Source organism: Capricornis sumatraensis, chromosome 3, assembly GCF_032405125.1.
Source record: "Capricornis sumatraensis isolate serow.1 chromosome 3, serow.2, whole genome shotgun sequence".
Taxonomy (NCBI): Eukaryota; Metazoa; Chordata; class Mammalia; order Artiodactyla; family Bovidae; genus Capricornis; species Capricornis sumatraensis.
This window is the reverse complement of record NC_091071.1, coordinates 44946535-44963499: the sequence shown is the minus strand read 5'-3', so window position 1 is coordinate 44963499 and position 16965 is coordinate 44946535. Positions and strand designations below refer to the sequence as shown.

General features: G+C 40.2%; 1 protein-coding gene across 1 annotated transcript in view; it reads left to right on the top strand.

The window, feature by feature from the left end:
* Positions 1 to 16965, top strand: part of HERC2 (HECT and RLD domain containing E3 ubiquitin protein ligase 2) — a 242029-nt gene that overhangs the window by 200124 nt on the left and 24940 nt on the right. The window contains exons 71-78 of the mRNA XM_068968361.1: positions 490 to 621; positions 1019 to 1177; positions 1261 to 1379; positions 1987 to 2112; positions 2554 to 2709; positions 3101 to 3216; positions 3317 to 3515; positions 13092 to 13306. Of these exons, the coding sequence (XP_068824462.1) occupies positions 490 to 621; positions 1019 to 1177; positions 1261 to 1379; positions 1987 to 2112; positions 2554 to 2709; positions 3101 to 3216; positions 3317 to 3515; positions 13092 to 13306 (1222 nt within the window). The remainder of the gene's footprint in view (positions 1 to 489; positions 622 to 1018; positions 1178 to 1260; positions 1380 to 1986; positions 2113 to 2553; positions 2710 to 3100; positions 3217 to 3316; positions 3516 to 13091; positions 13307 to 16965) is intronic.

Here is a 16965-nt window from a genome sequence, read left to right as displayed (position 1 = left end):
CCATAAGCTTGTCTCCCCAGCTCCTCTCCAGGGCACCCCAGGCTTTTCTTCTCTCCCTGGAGGGTAGCTCATCTGTGCTGAACTGCCCCTGTGCTTCAGTGGGGGCCCTGTGTCTCTGAACACTTGCTTCCCCTTTGGAAGATGGAGGCTTTCTCTTTGGCTGCCTGGGTAATAACCATTTCATCAGACCCTCTCAAAGAAACTTCTGTAGGCCCTGACCCTGGCGTGAGCATGAACTGGCCCTGTGGGCCTCTCATATAGCATTGTGGTTGTGTGTGAGTGTTTTCTGTTGGGGCAGTGCCTGCCTGTCCTCTACTTCCCAGTTGCTTGCTGCAGTGTGAGCTGAAGGCCTTGGTGTGAATGCACCTGGGCAGTGGGCTGGAGGAGCTGGCTGTCGTTCAGACAGGGTGTGAGTGATTTTGTATCTAAGGAAGTTGATGTTGATCTGATGATGGGTAAACCCACCACCAATGTGCTTTTGTCCCCCAGGCCGGGAGTGGTCTGACTGGTCCAGCGAACTGCGCATCCCAGGGGATGAGTTGAAGTGGAAGTTCATCAGTGATGGGTCTGTGAATGGGTGGGGCTGGCGCTTCACAGTCTACCCCATCATGCCAGCTGCAGGTGAGGAGGGGGCTTGGTGATCCAAGCAAGGGAGATACACACGTATTTTCACTTGGTGCTTTGTAGTCTGCCTTCTGTTGTGTTGGGACCCAGCACTGCCCAAGGCCCGACCACATCAAGGCTCAGAACTGCATGAGCTGCTTCACTTGTCTGGCTGCTGGGGTGTGGCACTCTGTTTTCACCCAAAGTCTCCCAGCTGTTGCTCGTTGCCGTTCTTCAGCCGTGTGAGTTCTCAGGTGAAATGTCAGTATGCGGAGCTTAGTCACGTGATGCAAGAGTGGCACAGCCCTCTGGCCATGGCATCCATGTGGATGACGCACTCACTTTGGGTGAATCTCCTTGTGGGGTAGCTGTTGCCCTGCCCAACAAGGGGACATTTATAATTACCTTTCTTCAGGCCCTAAAGACCTTCTTTCTGATCGCTGTGTCCTCTCGTGCCCGTCCATGGACTTGGTAACTTGTTTGTTGGACTTCCGGCTCAACCTTGCCTCACACAGAAGCATCATCCCCCGCCTCGCAGCGTCCCTGGCAGCTTGTGCACAGCTGAGTGCCTTGGGTGAGTGGCACCTCTGTTGCCAGGTCTGTCTTAGTCCTTAAGAAGAATGGTCATCCTCAAACTTTTCTGTCTTCTCATTTCAGCTGCCAGTCACAGAATGTGGGCCCTTCAAAGACTGAGGAAGCTTCTTACAACTGAATTTGGACAATCAATTAACATAAACAGGCTACTTGGAGATAATGATGGGGAAACAAGAGCTCTGGTATGAAACTTTACATTATAGTTTCTAGTTGTGTGACCCTTTGGGACTAAAATGTTGCTTTAATTATTTTAACTTCTTAATCACAGAAGAGTTGGGAAATTTCACATAAGACTAAGACAGGCTTTCTTGCATTCAGGCTCCTTTATGTTGCTACTATACTGAGTGCAAGCTGGACTTTGATTATAGAAACAGTCCCATGTAGATGGCTGTGAGGATAGGATTGTCCATTGGGCTTAATGAGTCTAACTCACCACATCCCCTTTGTTTTGCTGGATGAAGTAGTTATTGTTAAAAGAATGCTTACCTTAACCATGTTGGAGATGGAGGTTTGTGAAGCAGAAATTCCTTTCTGGTTCCCTGGGAGAACTGTTTTTATTATACTGAAATTAAGACCAAATATTCTGAAGTGAATTTTCATCTTCTTCTTTTTAATTTCAGTATTCATTATGTCTTTTTAGATTTTTTTCCCATTTATAAATATTAGTCACTTGTTTTAGAGGAGAATAGTATCAGTATAATTAAACATTTGACTCACAGAAACAAAACACTCAACTCTCCTGAATTTGGTTTCCTAATATGGGCTATAATTTTGTTGTATTCTTAAAAGAGTTTTTCAGGCAGTGCTCTTGCTGCTTTGGTGAAAGGCCTTCCAGAAGCTTTGCAAAGGCAGTTTGAATATGAAGATCCTATTGTGAGAGGTGGCAAGCAGCTACTGCACAGCCCATTCTTTAAGGTAATACTTGACTTGTTTTGAGGTGTTGAGAGAACCGCAGAGAGCTGTCAAGTAAAGTACATCAAATATCAGGCATCCCTGAGGACACGTATAGGTACTGAAGTTGAATGTGAAACATTTTCAAGATTGTCTGTGTGATCTAAGCTCTTGTGCCTTAATAACAGTGTGCTTTAAGATGCTTTTACTTAGGTGGCAAGTATTGTAGCAGTGGTTTGATCTGGGTTCCTGTTGTCAGGTGCATCACTAGGAACTGGGTAGGAATAATCCACATCATTGGTGATGCCACGCCCCTTGCTGGGCATGTGGCAGTTATCTGGAGTGAGGAATTCTGAAGGAAGACCCACAGAGAGCCTGCATGGGGGCTGTCTTTGGTATGCAGACTGGTGAAGTAGAATGTTCACTGGGTCTGAGTGCCCCTGTGTTAATTTTTGCTGGCTGCAGGTACTAGTAGCTCTTGCTTGTGACCTGGAATTAGACACGCTCCCTTGCTGTGCTGAAACACACAAGTGGGCTTGGTTCCGGAGGTACTGCATGGCCTCCCGTGTTGCTGTGGCCCTGGACAAGAGAACGTCGCTGCCCCATCTGTTTCTTGATGAGGTATTGTACCTTATTTTGGAACCTCTTTGGGGATGCAGAGTATCTTCTTTTATAGTGTAAAAAGATGCCAGTGTTATGAGATAGTAACATCTGTCTTGGCAAGGAATATCATAAAAAAAGAAGCACATAGTTGAAAATGAATAACACTGAATTTCAGTTAAAGTTTGTTTTTAGTAAAGATATAATGATATTGCCTAGACATTTTAAAGTATCTTCAGTGTATTATAATCTTGGTTTTAATTATTAACCCTAAAATCACAATGTTGATGTTAGCATTCCCTCATTTTCTTGGTTGGGAAGACCTCCTCTCCTGTCTTCTTGCCTTAGTATTATTTATTTTATTCCTGAGAGATGAGTGCTTGATTTATAATCTCATAATAATATTGTCCAGGTGGCTAAGAAAATTCGTGAATTAATGGCAGATGGCGAAAACATGGATGTTCTCCATGAGAGTCACAGCATTTTTAGAAGAGAGCAAGATGAACAGCTTGTGCAGTGGATGAACAGGTTGACTATAGCCAAAACAAGAATTAATATTGTCTGTGGGAAAATGGTCCTTAACATGGAGTTCTTTCCCATGTCAATTGTTTTTTAATGTTTGTTACAGGCGACCAGATGACTGGACTCTTTCTGCTGGTGGCAGTGGAACAATTTATGGATGGGGTCATAATCATAGGGGTCAGCTTGGGGGCATTGAAGGTGCAAAAGTTAAAGTCCCTACGCCATGTGAAGCCCTTGCAGCTCTCAGACCTGTGCAACTAATTGGAGGAGAGCAAACGCTCTTCGCGGTGACAGCTGACGGGAAGGTAAGAAGGTGTATTTTCTGTGTCATGCTGACATCGAAACTGCGAGACAGCTGTGGCTAGAGGGCAGTTTGGTTCATAGTGTGTATAAGGATTCTGTACTAAAACATTATCTCAAGATTGATAGTATTCATGGTATACTGAAAGCAGTATGCCATAAATTCTGTAGTATTTCTGTATAATCTTTAACGTAGTCTGTGACTTTGGAATTTTTTACTTTGAAATGCAGCATACATACAAAAGTGTATTATAGTTATTTGCATATCAGTTCATTTGATGTATGTATTACTTTTTTGTTTGCTATCATAATGCTGTCTTTTAAAAAATTTTTAATTGGAGGGTAATTGCTTTATATTATCGTGTTAGTTTCTGCTGTCCATCAACATGATCATCCATAGGTATACATATGTCCCCTCCTTCTTGGACCTCCCTCCCACCTCCCACTGCATCCCCCTGCTTTAGATTGTCACAGCGCACCGGGTTTGAGTTCCCTGTGTCATGCATTTGCACTGGCCATCTGTTTCACATATGGTGTTGTATATGCTTCAGTGTTACTGTTTCAGTTCATCCCTCCCTCTCCTTCCCCTACTGTGCCCACAAGTCTGTTCTCTATGTTTGCCTCTCCATTGCTCCCCTGCAGATAGGTTCATCAGTACCATCTTTAAAGATTCCATATATATGTGTTAATATACAATATTTGTTTTTCTCTGACTTACTTCACTCTGTATAATAGGCTCTAGGTTCATCCCCCTTATTAAAACTGACTCAAATATGTTCTTTTTTTATAGCTGAGTAATAATCCATTATATATATGTACCACAACTTCTTTATCCATTCACCTATCAGTGGACATCTAGGTTGGTTCCATGTCCTAGCTACTATAAATAGTACTGCAGAGAACACATGTGTCTTCTTCAATTATGATTTTCTCAGGGTATATGTCTAGTAGTGGGATTGCTGGATTATATGCTAGTTGGAATAAGACTAGCTTTTTAAGGAATCTCCATACTGTCTTGCATAGTGGCTGTATCAATTTATATTCTCACCAACAGTGCAAGAGGGTTCCCTTTTCTCCACATCCTCTCCAGCATTTATTGTTTGTAAATGTTTTGCTGATTGCCATTCTGACTGGTGTGAGGTGATAACTCATTTTAGTTTTGATTTGCATTTCTCTAATAGTGAACAGTGTTGAGCATCTTTTCATGTGTTTCTTGGCCATCTGTATGTCTTTGGAGAAGTGTCTGTTGAGGTATTCCACCAATTTTTTGATTGGGTTGTTTTTCTGATATTGAGCTGCATGAGGTACTTGTATATTTTGGATTGCAGCTGTTTTCTTCCATTCTGAGAGTTGGGAGAAAATAATTGCAATTATTTTATCCTTGTTTATAGTTTCCTTTGATGTACAAAAACTTAGAAGTTTAATTAGGTCCTACTTGTTTATTTTGTTTTTATTTCCATTATTCCAGGAGGTGAGTCATAGAGGATCTTACTGTGATTTATGTCAAGGAGTGTGCTGCCTATGTTTTCCTCTAGGAGCTTTATAGTTTCTGGTCTTTAATCCATTTTGAGTTTATTTTTGTGTATATCTTAGGAGGTGTTCTAGTTTTGTTCTTTTACATGTAGCTGTCCAGTTTTCCCAGCACCACTTATTGAAGAGGCTGTCTTTTCTCCCTTGTATGTTCTTGTGTCATTTGTCAAAGATAAGGTGCCTGTAGATGCGTGGATTTATCTCTGTGCTTTCTATCTTATTCCATTGGTCTATATTTTTGTTTTTTTTGTGTCAACCATATTATCTTGATGACTGTAGCTTTGTAGTATAGTTGGAAGTCAGGAAGGTTGATTCTTATAGCTTGTTTTCTTTCTCAAGGTTGCTTTATCTCTTTGGGGTCTTTTGCGTTTGCATACAAATTGTGAAATTTTTTGTTCCAGTTCTGTGACAGAGACCATTGGTAGTTTGATAGGGATTGCATTGAATCTGCTTTGAGTAGTATAGTCAGTTTCATGATACTGATTCTTCCAATCCAAGAACCTGGTATAGTTCTCCATCTTTTTGTGTTGTCTTTGATGTCTTTCATCAGTGTCTTATAGTTTTCTGCATACAAGTCTTTTGTCTTTTTAAGTCGGTTTATTCCTAGGTATTTTGTTCTTTTTGTTGCAGTGGTGAATGGGATTGTTTCCTTAATGTCTCTTTCTGATATTTCACTGTTAGTGTATAGGAATGCAAGGAATTTCTGTATATTAATTTTATTAGTATATCCTATGACTTTATTATATTCTTTGATCAACTCTAGTGATTTTGATCGATTAGCTCTGCTTATAGGCTATCCTCTGTGGTTGTTCCTTAGCCAGGCAAGAGGTGGAGAAGGCCAAGGCTTATTAGGGCTCACTTGTTCCCTTGGGCTGTGGAGAGGGTGGAATGTGGCAGCCACAATTAGGATGTACTAAGTAGTGCCTGCGGCGTTAGACTTGCCAGACCTTGTCACAGTCTGAGGCGGGTCATGTGCTCTCCCAGAGGAATATACCTCAATTTGTGGGTCCCTAGGAAGAACCAAGCTGTTTAGACTCCCAGCATGAGTTGGGCAGTAACCTGTGCCTGCTCACAGCTGTTGGCAGCTACCACGTCTGGGGTCAGGACTGCAGTGACGGCTTTTTGTCTGCTGACTCAGGCACTTGCCCTGGTTTTGGCAGTGTCTAGTCAGTTATGTTTACGTAAACTACAGTCGTGTCACATTCTGCCTCTGGCTCTCCTACCAGTTTTGCTGGTTTTGGCAGCCACCACCTGGGCACAAACCGCTGTCTGCAAATGCATGGAGTAGGAGTTGGAGTGTCCCAGTGGCAGTGATATTTTGTCTCTCTGGGATGCTCAGTTTTTCCCCTGGACTCCTTCAGCTGTGTCCTACTAACGTCCTCAGAGTATTCTCACAGTTGGCCAAATCAGGACCTCTCCCTGAGATTCAAAGCTTGAGCCTCAGCACTCAGCCCCTATTTGTTCCAGGCCAGCAGTGTGAGCAGCTTTTCTCACCTGGAAAGTGATGTTTGGCAGCTATCTCTGTGGTGAGTTCTCTCTATTTTGCCTTCCGAGCCCCCGCCATTGTGTTCCCCTCTGAGGTTCTGAAACTGCCCCCCCACCGCCACCACCTTCCATGAGGGGTTTCCAAGTATGTGGAAACTTTTCCTCCTTTACAGCTCTCTCCCCAGGGCTCAGGTCCCTGTCCTGAAATCCTTTCTCGTTTTTTTTAACCTTTATCTTTTGACCTACCTCATTCTAAGGAGATTGGCTTGCCTGTTTGAAAGTCTGGGACTTTTGCCAGCATTCAGAAGGTGTTCTTTAGGAGTTGTTCCATATGTAGATGTATTTTTGATGTATTTGTGGAGGGGAAAGTGACTTCCTCATCTTATTCTATCAGCATCTTGGAAGTTCTCCCATAATGCTGTCTTTTAAAAAATTGCTACTGATAAGTGGAAATAGTTGATATTTCTATATTGACTGTATGTCTAGTGAAAGTAAAAGTTGCTCAGTCATGTCCAACTCTTTGCAATCCCATATAGTCCAATGAATTCTCCATGGCCAGAATACTGGAGTGAATAGCTGTTCCCTCCTCCAGGAGATCTTTCCAACCCAGGGATCGAACCCAGGTCTCCTGCATTGCAGGTGGATTCTTTACCAAATGAGCCACAAGGGAAGCCCTGAGCCAAAGGGAAGCCCATATGTCTAGTGACCTTATTATATTCTTCTTTCTTAGTATCTCAAACGCTTTTATATCATCTTTATAACTTCATGTTCTGAGATCAATTTTGTTCATTCCTTTTCAATTCACCTGTCTTCTACAGAGAAATGGAGCTAATTGGGCTGGCTGGGAATTGCAGTATAATACTGAATGGGGGTGGTGGTAGTGGACCTTCTTTTTGTCTTAATTTAGGCTGCAAAAGAAACACTGTGATGGGATCCTTCACGCACTTACTGTGAGGTTTTGATAGATGCCTTTTGAGGTCCTTGAATGGACCGGAACCTGGTGATCTGGAGTTGATGATAAGAAAGTAAAGGAGAGAGAAAGAGGCTGTTATTCCTTGGTTTATGCAGAAAACCAGTGAAGTCCCTGACATGGGGCTGGCTCTGTTTACAAAGGCTTCAGTTGCCCTCTCGAAGGGGTGAAGGGGCAGAGCGCCTTCTCGAGAGGGTCTTAGAAGCCGAGGCAGGAAAGTGAACCCAGAGGGCCTCTGTGCTCCAGAGAATTAGCCTGAAAGAGAGAGAGAGAGAGACAGAGAGAGAAAGAAGACGCGGGGCCCAAAGCTCTGATGGAGCAAAGGTGTTTTATTCAACATTGTGTGGGTGTTTGTACTCTCTTACAAGGTAACTATTTCCAGCAGAGATAAAATCAAAACTTACAAGTTACCAAGGAAACATGAGGTCATCCATATGAAAGAGAGAGGGTTGTAAATAATCACTTTTACCATATGGTTCATAAAAAGTAAGAGGGTCGTAAGTAGTTACTTATCACCATATGGAAAAACTAACAAAGGAAATGCATGCATTCCTAAGCCCCCGGGAGTAGTTTGCTGCTCCACTTAATTTCTGAATATTCAGGAACTAATAAGGGACAGAGGATTCATGACAGATCCAAAACAGCACACTGGAAACCTCCTGTTAAATGCTTCTTGACAGATGCCCTTTATCAAACTAAGGAAGTTCACATCTTTTTCTAGTTATGAATGGATATTGACTTTTGTCAAACATCTTTCTTCATTTAAAACACTATCACATAGATGTTTTTCTCCTCGTGTTGTTGTTTAGTCGCTAAGTCACGGCCAGCTCTTTGCAACTCCATGGACTGCAGCATTCCTGTCCTTCACTATTTCCTGGAGTTTGTTCAAAACTGAGTCATGTCCACTGAGTCAGTGATGCTGTCCAACCATCTCATCCTCTGTCACCCCCTTCTCCTGCCCTCAATCTTTCCCAGCATCAGGGTCTTTTCCAGTGAGTCAGCTCTTTGCATCAGGGGGCCAAAGATTAATATAGTGAATTAGATTGATTGCTTTTCCTGTATCAAATGGTCTTGCATTCATTGAAGAAACCTTACTTGGTTAGGTTCTGTTACACACACACACACATACACACACACATGTGTATACACACACACACATATTGGTTTGTGTTTGGAATTTTAGGGAGACCCAGGGTCATGAGTGTGATCATCATAATATATTTGTCTTACCCATTCCACGTCAGGTTACGATACTATATTATCTGTTTAACTTACAACAGTTTACATAAAACAATACAAATTTATTATGTCACAGTCTGTCTGGGTGGCTTAAGTTGGTCCTCCAAGGTAGACTCTCTCATCAGGCTGCAGTTGCTGCAGGACTGGCCTGAGGAAGATTCAGCTTGCCATGACCTATTGCCTGAGGTTGCCTTCAGCTCTTTGCCATCTCACAACATGTCAGCTGGCTTTATCAAAGCAGGAGAGCCTGAGAGCAAGACAGAAGTCACAGTCTCGTGCAAGCTAACACAGAAGTGACATGTCATCCCTGTTGCTATATTCTATCCATTAGGAGAATGTCACTGGGCTCAGCCCACATCTAAGGAGGGATTACATAGGGGCGGGAATCCTGCAAGCAGGGACTCTGGGAAGCAAATCAGAGGTTACCTCCCAGAAGTATCAAGGTCATGCTACCCAGAAGTATCAAGGGTTGAAGTGTAGCTCTCTTTTTTTTGTTTTTTGGAGTTTTCTGGTGGTTTTAACATATTTAAAATCTAAAGTTAATCAGTGTTTCTGTACTCCTCACACATAAGAAAGGCTGATCCTTTGTTATTCTGTGTTTTGGTCCTAACCTGTGTCCCTAATGATAAGCATTATTATTATTGTTTTTTTATATAGACCATATAGTTTCTGGATTTACCCAAATGTTATGCACATCTTTTCTCATCAGTTATTTCTTATGTCCTGGATTATCTGGAATAATTTTCCTTCTCAGTTCAGTTCAGTCACTCAGTTGTGTCTGACTCTTTGTGACCCCATGGACTGCAGCACGCCAGGCCTCCTTGTCCGTCAGCAACTCCCGGTGTTTACTCAAATTCATGTCCATTGAGTTGGTGATGCCATTAACCATCTCATCCTCTGTCATCTCCTTCTCTAACTGCCTTCAATCTTTCCCAGCATCAGGGTCTTTTCAAATGAGTCAGTTCTTCACATCAGGTGGCCAGAGTATTGGAGTTTCAGCTTCAGCATCAGTCCTTCCAATGAATATTCAGGACTGACTTCCTTTAGGATGGACTGGTTGGATCTCCTTGCAGTCCAAGGAACTCTCAAGAGTCTTTTCCAACACCACAGTTCAAAAGCATCAATTCTTTGGTGCTTAGCTTTCTTTATAGTCCAACTCTTAAATCCATACATGACTACTGGAAAAACTATAGCTTTGAGTAGACAGGCCTTTGCTAACAAAATAGTGTCTCTGCTTTTTAATATGCTGTCTAGGTTGGTCATAACTTTTCTTCCAAGGAGCAAGCATCTTTTAATTTTATGGCTGCAGTCACCATCTACAGTGATTTTGGAGCCCCCCAAAATAAAGCCTGTCACCATTTCCACTGTTTCCCCATCTGTTTTCCATGAAGTGATGGGACCAGATGCCATGATCTTCGTTTTCTGAATGTTGAGCTTTAAGCCAACTTTTCCACTCTCCTCTTTCACTTTTAAGAGGCTCTTTAGTTCTTCTTTGCTTTATAATAAGGGTGGTGTCATCTGCATATCTTTTTCACTGTATAATAAGGGTGGTGTCATCTGCATATCTGAGGTTATTGATATTTCTCCCAGCAATCTTGATTCCAGCCCAGCGTTTCTCATGATGTACTCTGCATATAAGTTAAATGGATGACAATATACAGCCTTTCCCTATTTGGAACCGTGTTGTTCCATGTCCAGTTCTCCCTGTTGCCTCCTGACCTGCTTACAGATTTCTCAAGAGGCAGATCAGGTGGTCAGTCCTTCTACTGATACTTTAAACATGTATTTTCAGTTTCTTTTAGTGAGGGTCTGTTGTTGGTTAATCTCCTGATTTTTTTTTTTTTTTAATATCTTGATTTTGTCCTTTTTCTAGGTCAGGGTTGCAAACTTTTTCTGTGATGGTTGCCATAGTATTTTTTGGCTGTGGGACTCATAAAGTCTGATCTCTGTTACAGTTATGAAAGCAGCTTGAGGTGAATATGAAAATGAGTGAGTGTGCCTGTACTCTAATAAAACTTTTGTTTTTTTAATAAAAAATAGGTGGTGGGCCTGACTTGGCCTGTGGGTAGTAATCCAAGCCATGTCCTAGAGTATAAAACTTTCAGTTGACCTTTATTTTTAGTCAGTCTATTAAACGTTTTATTCTTCTGGTTTTTGGCCCTCATTGATCGTGACCTGGGATGTCAGCAGTCAGATTAATTTTTACCCAAATGAAAGTTAAATCCTTTCTTTGTATAAATCCTTTCTTTGTATAACAGCTGCTTCTAAAATCTTTCTTTAGTGACTTATACTTTCACTGTGATATATTTAGATGTCAATTTCTTTTTTTTTCTCCTGTCCTTTTTTATTTTATTTTATTTTTTTTACCAGGTGGTGAGGGATGAAGGATGGGCTTCCTGGTTCTAGGAACTGGTCTTTTAACATTCTGATAAATTCTCAGACATTATTTTTTCAAATATTGCCTCTCCCATATTTCTCTGTGATCTGTACTTAAAACTCCGAGTTCTAATTGATGTTCAAGTGAGGAGGTCTATTCCCAATTCTCTCTTCTTTTCTGTTTCCTCTTCTTTCTGTGTTTCTTTGCTATATGCTTGGTAATTTCCTCAGAGCCATATGCTAGTTTTCTAATATTTCTTCACCTGCTTATAATCTCTTTTATGCATCAGGGCTTTTAATTTCAACTCTATTTTTTTAATTTATGCAAATTCTGCTTTGTGTTGTCTTAGTCTCTCATTCCTTGGGAATACTTTCAAGCTTTTATTTCTTTAAACATAATATTGGACTTTGTTTCTTTTGACTCTTAGATAGTGGGAATTTTTAAAATTATGAGCTGACTATTTTCCTTGAAAAATTTTATGTAGAAATTCTTTGAGATGAGGCCTAGGTTTTTTTTTTTGTTGTTGGTGGTGTTTTTATTTAGATTTGTTATGCAATTAATGGACACATTTTAAAAAATGATATCCTAAACTATTAGAATTTGTTAACATCTTAGTTAAATATCTGGAAGAAGTAGGACTCTGAAAGGATGAGACAGCTTTTTGAAGCATATAAAACTGCCTGGAAATAGCTCCATGAAAGTTTCCAAGCAGAGACTGAGGGATCAGGCAGTATCTAAATGAAGAGAAAAAGAGAAGCCAACACATTTGTTTGCTTTTTCACATAGTGTTCTCTCCTGCCTCTGCTGGTTAAGAAGTTTGTGGTGTTAGAGGTCTGGTCTGAAGTCACTAATCAAAAGAGAATTTATGACCCTGGGGTACTACAAGTCTAAGCCATTGTAAATTAAATTCTCTACCTACAGAATTTAGACATAGGAAGCATTAATTCAGACTGAAAACCAACTCAGTGACCAGCTTTTGTGGTTATGAATTCTCAGGAGAGATTTTCCACCCTTTCATTCAGCCCTAAGGTTGAGAAAGACAACTTTCTTTGTTTTCTTCTTAGTTCTCATTCAGTGTGCGTGGGAGGAAGCCCTTCTCAGTCTCTTCTTTCTGCAAAGTTTCCGGTTGGTCTTGACTCCTAACCCCCCACACCCTGTGCACTTGAGGCCTCAAAACATTCCCAGGGGAAGCTGTCTTTGGGCTCCTTTATCTGTCTGAATTCTTGGTTTTACTTCTTGCTTTGGGGCTTCAAGTTTCCTTCCTGTTGTGTCAGTGCAGCAGACCAGTTGAAACAATGTGAAGCAGCCTTTAAATTGTTACAGGAGGGATGTTTGACATGCATTTGGAAATGACAGTCTGATTTTTTTTTTTTTAATGATAAAGATGTTTTATATCCTAAATGAATTACCCACCTAGAATGAAGGAAAAAAATAGTATGTTCTACTATGTGAGTTATATACTGCTTTGCTGAAATATTAGATACATGTATACTTTTCCTATGGGTATTTGTGTAGGTGTTATCTGGGATTTGCATATAGTGTGTGCATGTGTGCTTAGTCGCTTCAGTTGTGTCTGACTCTCTGCAACCCTATGGACCATGGCCTGCCAGGCTCCTCTGTCCATGGGATTCTCCAGGCAAGAATTCTGGAGTGGGTTGCCATTTCCTTCGCCGGGATTGCATATAGTAGATAATTAAATTTTTTTTTGCTTTTCTTGGTATTAATTGCTACTCTAGACAAAAATAGAAGTACTTGCAGGGAAAAGATGTGTTTTCAAAATACATTTTCTGAATTTGGGGTTTCTATTAATTGTAATTTTTTCTTTAATTTTTAGAGTTCCGATAAAGAAAAAATAAAGTCTTAATTTTAAATTTCATTTTTCTGTGGTAAAAATACCTAGAGCATTGATTTGATTTATTGATTATTGAAATATGGGATCCTTAGATAAAAATATGATGTCTGTATTATTTTATCTTGTAGCTGTATGCCACTGGGTATGGTGCGGGCGGCAGACTAGGAGTTGGAGGGACAGAATCGGTGTCCACCCCCACATTACTTGAATCCATTCAGCATGTGTTCATTAAGAAAGTAGCTGTGAACTCAGGAGGAAAACACTGTCTTGCCCTCTCTTCAGAAGGAGAAGTTTACTCTTGGGGTGAAGCAGAAGATGGGAAGTTGGGGCATGGCAACAGAAGGTATTTTGTGAAAACATCATTTTCAGTGTTATGTTTTCCTTTTCTTGATTTTGTTTGTGCTAATGCTTGTATAGTATATTGGCAGTTTGTTTTTAAGGACAACATCTGCAATAATCTACTCAAACTTAATGACTTATTTAGCAGAAATAATTCATGTAACATTATTTAGGCTCGCCTACATGACCTCTCTGTTGGGGGACATCAAATCTGAATTTTGATTTCTGATTACCAAGTATGGTGAGCTTCATCTTGTCCTTTCCCCTGAGGCTGCTCACCCTGGTCCTAGTTCTCCACTAATAGCTGGCATTTTGTTAACATGCAGATGCTAAACCTATAAATACAGAGCAAATGGCAGTGAGGGGAAAGGAACACACAGATGACACAGTTTTTTACACAAAACAACCAAACTCAGTAATTTTTAAAAAGTAATGGGAACTAAAGGCCACATTGGAGTCACAGGACCTTTGCATCTGAAATAACTGAAGCACCAGGCAAGACACATGAAACAGCAGCCCTCAAGGCATTGAGTAACAGGTGATAAAGTGTGTTCAGTGATCTCCAGTGAGCACTGACACTGCTTGTGGGGAGCCTGAGAGGCAAGGAATAGGTCACCTAAAAAGATTGGGGGGGGAGCGTTTTCAGAGCTCACAGAGCTCAGTAGATAGTGCCTACTCCCAAACCTCATAATTCATAGGACACTAGGTAGAGGACTAAGAATGATGGGGCACAAAATTGCCAAAGAAATTTAACCACAGACTAACTGAATATTGTTTTGATCCCACTAACAAAGCTAGAAAAAGCTAGACATGAAAGGACTAAGCTGTTTACAAGTAACTTAACTATGCTGTAGAGGTCAAAGCTCAAGAATATGTTATGGATACAAACAGTATATAGTATTTACAGTGTTGTTCATTTGGTCAAAAATTATCAGGCACATGTCTCTTCAGTAGTGTTGGGAAAATTACATGTTCAAATGCAAAAGAATGAAATTGGACCCCTGTCTTAAACCCCTCACAAAAATTTGCTCAAAATGGTTAAAAACTTGACTATAAGATCTGAAACAATGAAACTCCTGTAAGAAAACATAGGGGAAAAGTCTTTGACATTAGTCTTAGCATTAATTTTTCGGATATGACACTAAAAGCAAAAGCAGCAAAGCAAATGGGGCTCATCAGACTGAAAACCTGCTGCACAGCAAGAGGAGCAGCACAGTGCAAAGGCAGCCTGTGGGATGAGAGGAGACGCCTGCAGGCCACGCAACTGGCCAGGGTTAGGGCCCAAAATGCATGGGGAAGCACCTAAGACCTCCAAGACAGTTCATAGGACTGATGGCAGGTCAGACATTGCAGGAGAAAAGGACAGTGCGCTTGGACACAAACCAGTAGAGACTATACAAATGAAACAGAAGAAAAGAATACATGAAAGACCGTAGTATCAGTGAGCTGTGGGCAACCTCCAGTGGCCCAATATATGCATAATCAAAGGTGAGGAGGACGGAGAGTCTGAAGATGTAACGGCTGAAAAAATTTCAAATTTGATGAAAATTATAAACCCACAGATATAAGAAGCTCAGAGACCCCTAAACAAGAGAAACACGTGAAGGAAACTACACCAGAGCATATCATAATCAAATTGCTCAAGATCGTTGATTAGGAGAAAAAAAATTTAAAGCAGCTAGAGGGAAAAATACCAGTTATATACAGAATAACAGATGAAGGGTGGTAGTGAATTTCTGATGAGCAGTAATGCAAGCTAGAATACAGTGGAGATACTGAAAGTAAAAATAACTGTCAGCCTAGGTGTTTTTACTCAAGAGAAATTGTTTTTTCAAGAATGAAGTTTAAATAGACCTATGCAGCCATATAAAAGCTGAAATAATTCAACACCTCTGGTTCTGTACGGCTAAAAATTTAAAGAAATTACTTCAAATAGAGGAGAATTACACCAGATGGACTCAGAGGTCTATAAAATGAATGAGGAAATTACTCATGGATTAATATGGTAATATTTTCCCTTATCTCTTTAAGAGATAATTGAATATTTCCAGGGTATGATAAAAATGAACTGAGGATGCCTAAAATATAGGAATAAAATATATGACAGCAGTAGCACAGAGGCTGAGGGTGGAGTGGAAGTGGACATATACTGTTGCAAAGTTCTTATACTATGCCTGATGTAGTCCATGGCCCCAAACTAAACTGTAGTGATTAGAGATGCATTTTGCCATCCCCCAGCGCAACCACAAAAATAGTGCAACAAAAAGCTTCATCTGATAAGCCAACATAGGAGTTAAAATGAATCATAAAATTTACTTACAAGAAACCAGAAAAAGAGAAAAAAATGGGGTAAACAAATGAGACAAATGGTAAGCAAAATAGTAAGATGTAGCTCTAACCCAAAATATATTAACAGTCACTTCAAATGTTAAATGATCTAAACAACACAGTTAAAACTAAAATTGTCAGAATGGATATAAAAGCATGATCAAATAATATGCTACATTGAACAAACTTTGTATTTAACACATAGATCTGTTCAGAAACATAAATAGATTAAAAGGGTGGGAAAATATGCAAAAGAAAGCTGAAATACCTGTATTTATGTTACACAAACTAAAGTTCACATTAGAGAATATAAACAAGGATAAAAAGGGTCATTTTATGTAATGATATGGTCAGTTGATCAAGAGGATATAATATTCCTAAATGTTCACACAGCCAATAATCTTTTGAGATACACGAAATTAAAATTACTGAGCTGCAAGGAGAAACATATCTGCAGTTGAAGATTTTAGTATTCCTCCCTCAATAACCAAGGCTAGAGCTCCAGTACTTTGGCTACCTGATTCAAAGAGCTGGTGCATTAGAAAAGACTTTGATGCCGGAAAGATTTAAGGGCAGGAGGAGAAGGGGCGACAGAGGATGAGGTGGTTGGATGGCATCACTGGCTCAGTGGACATGAGTTTGAGCAAACTCCAGGAGACAGTGAAGGGCAGGAAAGCCTGGAGTGCTGCAGTCCATGGGGTTGCAAAGAGTTGGCCATGACTTAGTAACTGAACAACAACTCAATAACTGATAGAGTTGGTGGATAGAAATCTGTCAGGAGACTTGAACAACTTTATCGACCAACTTGATCACAATAGCATACTACTTACTTAACAAGACATTCTTTTCAAGTACACATGGAACAGCTGCTAATATAGATCATAATTTGGGCCAGAAAACAAATCTCATAAATAAAAAAGATTCAAGTTATATAAAAGATTTTCCCTGACCACAATGGAATTAATTAGAAATCGAGTAAATCAATAACGTATAGGAAATCCTCCATTTATTTGGAAAGTAAGTAAAACATGTTAAAATAACTGATGGGTCAAAGAAAGAATCAGTTAAATTAGAAACAATTTGAAACTGAGTGAAAGTGAAAAAACAGCATGTAAAAATATGTAGGATCCAGAAAAAGCAGTACTTAGAAGGAAACTTATAGCATAAAATCCCTTTTTATAAAAGAAAAATGGTTCCTAACAATGACCTCAGCTTCTACTTTAACAAACTAGAATAAGAAAGACAAAGTGAGCAGAAGGAAGGAAATAAGAAAGAAAGATCAGAGCAAGAATCCATGAAATAGAAAACAGAAAAATGGAAGAAAATGAAAGAAAA